Genomic DNA, 10,299 nt, shown 5'->3' with positions numbered 1-10,299 from the left:
GAATTCAACTTTTGTCATTGTTTGCTACATTGTAATATTTATATATTTCATAATTTAAAACATTAGTGTGTTGTTGTGTCACAGTCGTATTTGAATATTAATAGAGTAAGCTTGTTTTTCACTTGAGGGTTCCTTTGTTGTAAATATTAAAAATGCCCCACAGCAAAAATGTATTTTGAGGATTTTCTTACATTTGTAATGGAGAAGATTGATATACTAATGATAAAGGTTTGCATGTTCTTCAGTCTCAGTAGACTCACAGTTTCCCCTTGATCCATTAGACCTGCTGAAACACTCACTGCAACTGTTTATTACTATCATATGTGTAGAAATTATATTAATATATCATTCGATCAATTATTCACAAGGTGACTGTCTACCATTTTAAACAGCGGGAGAACTGTGTCAGTTTCACATCATTTGTTGATCAGGACACTGCATTGTAGAAAAATACGACATTTCTGATGATAGAGCTGAAAGCTTCGCTTGTTTCACTCTTTCAGAAACATAAACCCTGTTTTCCTCATCTTCAGCTCATCTGGATTCCTCACGCGCGTTTGCTCGGCAGCGGAAATCAAACTTGTGTAGATGTACAGAAATATGTATGAGATGATTTATAAACGAGCGCGAATCGGACAAAAATAATCCGGTATCTATGTAAAAATATCATGAACGAGTCCGTCTTTTCATATGTCAGCACTATAACAAAATACAAATTAGAGTTATTTCACATGTACATTGTGATTATAATAATATTTATAATAGTTAATAATAAATATTTCAATTGTTATAATAATAATGGTAAACTCACAACACAAGCTACAAAACATAACACACTGACCATTGTGATTATAATATTTATAATCGCTCATAGGCTAATAAAAAAACGAATTGTAGCCTAATAATTATAATTATACGTAGTAGTAAATATGGCGTAAACTTGTGAAAATGTGGCTTTCGCAGCCATTTAAATTGTGTATTTATATTTCTGGCAACGAAACTATTTTGGGGGAAAAAATCAAGTAACGAATTTAGAATAATTTACAATTTTGACGCAAAACTCATTTAAAAAAAATCACTAACAATATTATCCTGTGGAATATAATTGATTAAATGAACAGTTTGGTATACACATGGCTGTAATGTAATATTTTATGTCATTAAAAAATATTAAGGAAGAAAAATAACTACAAATCATGCACTGAAAACAATCGCGTGAAGCTGGAAATCACGCGACATTTAGCAGCAGATTTGACGATTTCATCTCGAAGTGTTTGACTCTTTAATATCTCAAAAAGTGCGCAGATTTCAGAAACGATTTAGTAGAGACCCGTGTTAAACATTTACAATCGAATGAATTGAATTAATACACGGAAATATATTATTAACAGCAATAGCCTAATTGACCAAATACTATTTTTAACGAACAATAAACTAAATTGCGATCGAAATATTTTAGTAGGCTACTTTTCACCTGCCCTTCTAAAGCCATCAGCTGACATCGGTATTGATATTTAAGCAACTCTCAAATCAATAAGTCGATTTAAAGAGGACATTATGTCTCATTAGTGCTCAAAAAAAAAAAAAAAACTAAATATTTAGAATGTAAAATTTTCTACATTATATTCTAAACGAATTCGGATGCTTCCGGAACTGAATTTTATTCTTGTATTTGCACTAAAACTGCTTTAAAAAAATATTGCATTACATTTTTTAGGTTAAGTTCAAATAAATTCAGTCGACCACAATACTTCCATAGTAATTGCACGCAAGGGTTTCAAACTTTCTACAGCCTAAAAATGTCATGATAAGCAACAGAACGCGATTTATTCCTGCTATTCGTTAAAGCGGCGTTAAAAGGATGCGTTAAATATTGCAGGATCATGCAAACCTTTGTAAGGACTTTACTTCTTATGTTGGCCTTATGCCAACGGAATAGTTGACAACTTTGTCGTTTTATTTCAACATTTTAATTGTGAGACAAACAATTAAATAATAGCATAGTCTATGCAACTTCAGAATTAAATCATGTGGCCCACAGTAAAAAAAACTCAAGATAAACTTTTCATTAGGCCTATGTTTGTTTGCACACGATTTAAGTCCAACAATCTCATTCTTTGTTTCGATACATACCGTTTTATTCCCTACTACATTTGCATTCAAAGTTAAAGTCTAAACACATTTCATAATAACTGAATATTTACATTCTGACCTAGAGAAATATTCACATTTTATCAAAATGAAGCATTTCGAAATCTAATTGTTAGCACGTAAACTGAGTTCTGGGTTTGCCACAGTGCAGCAAAGGTTGAAAAACATTTCGCTTCCCATCACAAACCTATCGAGTGTCTTTGCACGTGTGTGAGAGAATATAGTGCTTCAAGTTAGAGATGTTCTTTGTCCTCCTCCCGTGATTCTGTTCTTATAAGTGCGGCGCGTAAAACGTGGGCGCGCCGTAAGTCTGCGAGCCCAGCATGAAGGGCGACAGAACCGCGTGACCCGGCAGAAACGGCAACTGCGCCGTGCACACGAGTCCTCCGGGCGCGTGGCCCGGGTAGCCGGTGTGCATGGACAGGTGTGCGCTCATGGGCGGGGACGGGCTCAGGGGACTCAGGGACCCGTTCTGCCCTGCTCCGCTCCCGCCGGTCGGCGCGCTGGTGTCCGCGCCCGGGTTCTGCTTCTTCCACTTGGTCCGGCGGTTCTGAAACCATATTTTGACCTGCGTCTCCGTCAGGCTCAGGGACAGCGCCAGGTTCAGGCGCTCGCACACGGACAGGTATCGCGTCGACTTGAACTTGTTCTCCAGAGCCACCAGCTGCTCATACGTGAACGCGGTCCGGGCTCTCCTGGGTTTGCCTGACTTCGAGTCCGAACCGGAGCGCTTCCGCTTGGGCTTGGCCGAGTGATTCTGTCCGTTTGTTGAGGACTGTTGCGACTGCTGTCCGTCCGGGCTCTTGCTGATGGAGTCGTCGTCCTCGTGCTGCCCGAACTCGGTGTCGTTGTTCCCGGTGAGCGCGCTCTCCTCGCTGCACAGCTCCCCGTCAGACTCGCGCTCATCTGACCGGAACACGAACCCGTCCTCTGGGGAACACACCAAAACACCCGTCAAAACTCCAGCATGGACAGGTGAATCACACAGCTACACACACACACACACTCCCTGACATGGATGTGTGTCCACCAACAGGTTCACCTAATTTCGATAAATTATTACGGGGAAGGAAAAAATAGGAATTTTAGTAAGTAGCTATAAATGTTATTTATTTTGCCCTTTTTCCTTACACTCTTAAAAATAAAGGCCCTAAAATGTTGGTTTTTTTTTCATCAGTTTTTGTTTCGCCAAAGAATCTTTAAGTGATCAGTTCTTAAAATAACCATTTTTATTTCTTTGTGTGAAAAACATTTTTGATAATCTAAAGAACCTTTTTCCACTATAAAGAACCTTTTGTGCAACTGAAAGATTCCAGTGATGTTAAATGTTCTTTGTGGAACCATCGATGCCGATAAAGAACCTTTATTTTTAAGTGTAAATAAAACATTCTAAAATATAATATTGTATTTTGTCCTAAAATTTCTTTGGCTGTCTACTGGTTAGCGCAAAAATATTTTCTTCCTAAATGTTTGAAATAAACTGTAGCACAGATGCATGGACCTTTTGATTTAAATAATTATGTTACAGCATTACTACTTAAAAAACAACAAAAAAAACCACGCAGAATGATTTTTTTTTAGAATTGAAATAAAGCTGCTATTTCTGTATGAGCGTTTTTTGTCTTGTTTGTGAAGTGAGTGAATAGATGCCACTTCCTTTGGCGTGTCAATTCGTCTTGACATCTTAAATCACAACTAATCGATAACTCTCAATTTACTCAACCATTTAAAGCGGCTGTTAAAAACAGCACAAACCTTATCAAATTATTGCAGCCCACAATTACTGTTTATTGAGAATTGCTTTCGCGCGCGGCCTCCAATCAATCATAGAGGTTGACACATATTTGTCCTTGCAAACACAGGCCCAGAAGATAAGATGATCCTCATGAAGACTGCGCTCTGTTTTCACCATTTAGACTCGAGACAAAGCGCTAACACATCTAAAGAAAAAAACAATTAAAGCCATTCGATTGCGCTTAATTTAAGGCAGGTCTGTGCGTAAAGACGCGGATAATGGGGAGGATCTGGTCGATATCCTATTATAGAAATGAGTATATCTCTTTCAGCAGGCTTGCAAACTCTCTCTCAACATCTAAATTATAGAGGTAAAATTCGGATAATTACAAGATTAAAGCCTATTATACTTATTAAGGGTGATATCGATCATTGGTCCCAAAAAAACTAAAAAGTGCAGTCCTAATCACAAGACTCGTCTGAGGGGTTGTTTTCATATAGTTTACCATGAAGTTTACCTGACACACACACACACACACACACACACACACACACACACACACACACACACACACACACACACACACACACACACACACACACACACACACAACAAATGACAAACATTGAACAATAAGTGAAAGTTTCCACCAGTCTCAAGAAAAGCCGAATTCTATTAAACCTTTCTTTCACTTCACAACCACCACTCAATCAAAAACTTGAAAGACTTAAAAATGGCCATTTATAGGGACTGTAATTACTTCAAAACTAGTTTAATTAGTTCTGTAAATAAACTTTAATTAAAGTCCTTCTTTATGGACCTCCAGGTGAAGAAGAAGACGGCTAAAAGCCAAGTTGCATTTGTTAACAATAAAGACATAATTCTGTTATAAAACGTAGAGATGGCAGGACATTTCAAGCAGTGACATTCTATACTCAATCTAATAATAAACAATGTTTTTATTTGATGTTCTAAATTATTATGAGACGGCATGAAATATTTGCACGTTTATAAATTCATTTGACACACCACAGGATAATTCAAGGGAAAAGTGATTAAAAAAGTGTGTTATAACGGCGAAAAACTTTGTGACTGGCCAGCTAAAACACTTACTTCACTTACACATTTTGCATTACAATTTTTAATAAAAGATTCCGATAATTTTGACCTAAATATTCTTGGGGACAAAAAGAATGTCTATGTTATTAACTATGTAGGCTACTTTTACGCGTCATGTTAAACATAATATTGAACACACACACACACACACACACACACACACACACACACACACACTAATAAGGGGAATAACCACAGTCACTTACTCAAAATCCCTGCAGTTTTTTTACAGTCGTAGTCCTCCTGATAAGACTTGTGCTCGATCGTGTGATTTGAGTCTTCGCTTCTGTTCTCCGCACCAAACATGAACTCACAACCTGTCCTGTTAGGCGCTTGCCTCTTACTCGTAAATTTATTGGGGTCCAAAATGTCCAGAACCGAGAAGGACGTGGTCCGGTGTATGGTCGGCGGCGCGCCCGCGGGCTCGTGCTCGTGCTCGTGTCTCGGTGAGGTGTCTCTGCTTTCCGCCGGTAACGCGTCTCTCCCCGCGGCGCAGTGAAACACCGGCAGCGCGTCGTCCATGCCGTCCTGCGGGGCCACGATCACTCCGGTGGGGTCTCCAGTCTTCTCCTTCTCCCGGTTCATATCTCTCCAGCTCTCGCGCTTCTGCTGCTTACTCAACACGAGACATGCTGCTGAAGCACGTCTGTAAGATGCTGGTCAGGAGTTGATCCAGCTGGAGATGCTGATGTCCCCCTGCTCAGGTCCTTTTTGGGTTTGAACCGTCCCCTCAGGACACCCCGCGTTTATGTCACACACACACACACGCACACGCGCGCGCAGCTGGCTCCGCTTCCCTCCCCTTCCCTTTACACTCGCCAAAACTTAGACACAGGCCGTGGCTTATTTATGCATTCATATTCCACTGTGAGTGGTAATTGGCTACAAATTAATCCCATGCCTCTAATAGCCTATTATCTCCGTCTGGAGTGTGTGAGGAGTGTGAGGAGAGTGAGCGATGATGTGGCCCCTGATATACACAGCTGTCAGCGAGAGCACTGGACTGGAAACACACTAAATAGGCTTATTTTTCCTTACTTTCTCCCTCCCATCTCCCGCACTGCATGGCTTAAGGTTAGGATAATCATTGTTTCCAGAGAAATTAACGAGAGAACGGGACACTTGAAAGCAGCGAGTCTTTATAATGCACTTGACCACAAAATCACAAACACCTATTATAGAAACGAATATAAATAGGCTGTATATATATAAATGTAGTCTATATACTGTATATAGCCTACTTATTATATATATATATATATATATATATATATATATATATATATATATATATATATATATATATATAACATGCATTCTGTTTCAATCACAGTCTAGAATCATCACCCTAAGAGTACATTTATACTTTGATTATCTTCTATATTAGTTTACAAAAAAAACAAGAAAGCACAGTAAGTTTTTGAACTTCTAGCGACCTCGAGTGAAAATCCTAATGGTGTAGTTCACATGAAAAACACCACAGAAGGCTGAATCTTCTTCTGTTTGCTTCAGATGTGCGACATGAAAGGTCAGTTCTTCGCAATCACTCAAGGCAATGATCCTTGGAAGCAACTAATTAAGAGTTGCACTAAATAATAGGTAGAACGATCAGCAGTGAGGATGAAGATGATTATCCCGTCATCATGAAGAGCTGCATTCAACTTTCAACCTCATTTTTCCTGGGCCAAAAAAAAAAAAAAAAACTGTTTCTCCAAACTGTAGGCTAAATTTGCACACAAATCTACACATCATCCCAATGCATTTTCAACAAGCTGATTAAATAATGCAGATTTTACTGCACGAAACCTTGTGTTTGCAGGTTCACACAGAACGCGTTTTCCATTACACTACACCTTTCCATTATTTTTCTACACAAACGAGCGCTAGACGGACGTCTTTAACAGTCGCGTTGCGTTCTATAAACGCGACGCTGAAGTTACAATAAGTTCAACTTTATAAAAGACGCGTCACGAGACCTTGTCCACTTGAACCAGCCCTAAAGTAGATGTCTTCATAGCCCATGTCTATCCATGAACACTCAGTTCATGTGTCTGTTCGGCCAGCTGACTGGGCGAATTGCCCTTGTAATTAAAAAACTCCCTCCCCGCAGCCCGTTGCATGATTTTGGCAATTTAACCATATTATGCACAATAATTTGCATGTAAATTGTCCCATTCACATCGAACCAAGTTCCTCACTGCTCCAGCCTACATTATATGTGAGGAAAAACACCATAATAACATATTCATTATTGACAATTAAATAACATGACACTTCTGACATGTCAGAACAAATCAGTTACATATTCCAGATCATTTGAGCAATCTCCTTCAGTCTGGTCGAGTGATCATTAAACACTCTCCGGTTTCAACTGTTTTAAATGCATCAGCTAAAATAATTAAACCACAAAATCTTTTCAGAAACGGATCGTTTATATAATGCAGATATCATGGCAGATGAAAAAGGCTGTTTCGTGGCAGAATTTTAGGGCACTAAATGATGTTATTTTTGGCTATTCCAGCTCTTGTTCCTCTGGCACAACACATGCACATTCTTTGTCAGTTTTCACAGTATATAAATATGCCAGTGCTCTGGGAGAAAGACAGCTTTAGTAAACGCGTCAGAAGCAATCTAATGATTTTAAATGAGCACAGAGCAGTAAAAGCCTGACAATTCTCCATCACAACAGCAGATGATGGTTAAAACGACTAGAAATCAATATTCTGACCGGGTGTCTCCCACTGATAAGAGCTGCCAAGACAATGTTGACTATTAAACTCGACAGCTTGAGATATTACACTATTACTTATGCTATTTTTAATAATCTGTAATATTTGGGCTATAATTAATTAATTCTATGGATCAGATGGTATCTCAGTGTGAGATGAGGTCGAAGGAGTCTATTAAGACTGGTAATGAGAAGGAGAATTTCAATCTCACCGCGAGGGCTTGTGAACGAGCACGAGACGAGGAAAAGAACAACTGCACGGGCTTTATGGATTATGATACATTTATGTTGTTATATTCAGGAAATGTTTTTGGGCCAAAAAAATGTCATTACGGTTGAGGTGTTGTTCGTGATAATCTAATTTTATAAGCATTATTTCATGATGTTCTGTATTAGATTTTATTGTGGAATCTGATAAAAGCCACCAGAAATAAACTATGATTTCTACACTTATTCTGCTAAAATCTCGATGTTAGTGCACACAGATACAGAGAGATCTGCCCTATGAAGAGAGCAGTGCTGACTCTGGCCAGAGGAGGGCGCGCTTCTCTTCACTGAGCTCAGAATGCAGAAGCGCCACATGAATCATAACTAACAGTTCTGGAGTGGGGAAAAATGTAAAGATGAAAGCTTAACAAAAAAAAAAAAAAAAAAAAAATCTTGGTCTGCTTCAGACATTCTAATAACCAGGATTTGAAATTAACTTTTCCCCTAACTGGCCAATTTGGCTAAAACATTTTTAAGTTACCGGCTATTAACTACGTCACAGTTTATATATATATATATGTATATGTATATATATATATATATATATATATATATATATATTTATGTATATATATATATATATATATATATATATATATATATATATATGTGCATAGGTTAAATGTTTTTTAATCTTCGCTATTGCTTCAATGCAAATGAACAAGCGTGCCGTTATTTGTTTCTTAGTGACGTGCATGTTCAAGCAAGCCAGATATGAGCAGATTCTGCGCAATATGCTGTATTTAATATTTCATGATGACTCACGAGTTGAGTATTTGAGCTACATCTGCACAGGTTTGGCTTATACGAACTTCCCCAGCAAAGTGAGTAACCTGCCAAATTGGCTAGTGATTTGACAGCATTACACACCACTTCAATATGTACACATAACTTTTATATTAGCCCGCAGCTCTACAAACATCTGTAAGCGAGGCACCCTGCGCCAACGCCCAGGAAGCAGCTACACTCCGAGTGGAGTGAGCTTGCAGTCCCGGGGGACAAAGTGCATTTTGGGATTCATACGCTAAGATGATGGCATCCACTATCCAGTGGGCCAACCTCTGCTTGGAGACAGCCTTTCCCATCTGCTGGCCTCCGTAACAGATGAAGAGCTGATCTGAGGTCTGAGGACAGAGGAAAGCCAGGGCTGGGTCTGCCTCCTCCGGGGGCAGCACTTGCTAGTTCACCACCTGGTCCCAAAAGGGAGTGGTAGGAACCTTTGGCACATATCCAGGCTGGGATCTCAGGAGGACGTGAGAGTTAGCCGGCCCGAATTCCAGGCACGATTCATCGACCGAAAATGCGTGCAGGTCCCCTACCCTCTTGATAGAGGCCAAAGTAAGCAGGGGAACTGTTTTTAAAGACAGGACTTTTAACTCAGCTGTCTGCAGAGGCTCAAAGGGAGGTCTCCGCAGTGCGGTTAGCACCAGAGATACGTAAGTCCCAAGAGGGTATAGAGGGGCCGCGAGACCGATTCTGTCTCCTCGCCCCCCTCAGGAACCTGACAATCAGGTCGTGCTTCCCCACGGATCTCCCATCCACTGCATCGTGATGTGCGGCAATAGAGGCAACATACACTTTGAGGGTGGAGGGAGACAGTGCACAGAGTACACTGTCTCATGAGTACAGGGGAGCAATGGTTGCCTCCGCGACCTTCGTAAAAATGCGGGGGCGACAGGGCCAGCCCGAAGGGTAAGACTTTGCACTGATATGCTCAACCCTCGAACGCGAAACGCAGGAATGGCCTGTGTCGCGGCAGGATAGAGACATGAAAGTATGTGTCCTTCAGGTTGATCGCTGCAAACCAATTGCCCGAAGCCAGGTCTGAGTGTATGATGCAACACTTACCTGTCTACACGGGTCGGCAGGGGGTGCAGGAGAAGGCGTAATTGGGTCCTCGAACCCGGCTGCCGGCTGGCAACACAAGAGGGGACCGAGGGGTGTAAGGCTTTACAGGGTCGCACACCGCCAGTCTGACCCTCTTGGGACCCGGGAACGGAGGAATTCACTCTTTTGGTAATTCGGGTTCCGCTTGACTCCGGAGAGCCAGTGGCAGAACGGTAACCATCTGAAAAGCTCATTCCCCCATCCCTGGGTGGCCTGTGTCAGGGACACTTGGTCTTACGCTTGCCACCTGGCTGCCTGCTGCTGGCTCTCCACTGAGGCCTGGGTGACGGCTGATGCGGTGGCCTAGCGGGAGCGGAAGCATCGGCAGGGGGACGCCCTCGGCGACGAGCAGGCGGAGGAACTGCCACCGGTGGCGGGCTGATGGCGGCAGCGGGCCGCCAGGGCAGGAAGT

The 10,299-nt window shown here is 41.0% G+C and overlaps 2 protein-coding genes across 2 annotated transcripts in view; one reads left to right on the top strand and one right to left on the bottom strand.

Annotated features, from left to right (window-relative positions):
* The window catches only part of uvssa (UV-stimulated scaffold protein A), a 42,072-nt gene extending 41,823 nt beyond the window's left edge, over positions 1-249 (top strand). The window contains exon 14 of the mRNA XM_081383536.1: positions 1-249. This exon is cut by the window's left edge and continues 182 nt beyond it. The gene's annotated coding sequence lies outside the window, so the exon portion shown is untranslated.
* Positions 250-2,129: 1,880 nt separating this feature from the next.
* Positions 2,130-10,081, bottom strand: nkx1.2lb (NK1 transcription factor related 2-like,b; the record flags this gene model as incomplete). Its single annotated transcript, XM_081382136.1, has 3 exons — positions 2,130-3,081; positions 5,212-5,651; positions 9,849-10,081. 3 exons carry the CDS (start codon positions 10,079-10,081, stop codon positions 2,423-2,425), a joined length of 1,332 nt encoding a protein of 443 aa, XP_081238262.1. The 3' UTR covers positions 2,130-2,422.
* Between the last annotated feature and the right edge of the window lie 218 nt (positions 10,082-10,299).

This window comes from Scardinius erythrophthalmus (genome assembly GCF_964197995.2).
Source record: "Scardinius erythrophthalmus genome assembly, chromosome: 13".
In the NCBI taxonomy this organism is placed as follows: domain Eukaryota; kingdom Metazoa; phylum Chordata; class Actinopteri; order Cypriniformes; family Leuciscidae; genus Scardinius; species Scardinius erythrophthalmus.
Note: the sequence above shows the minus strand (reverse complement) of the source record. Positions and strands in the feature narration are given on the sequence as shown.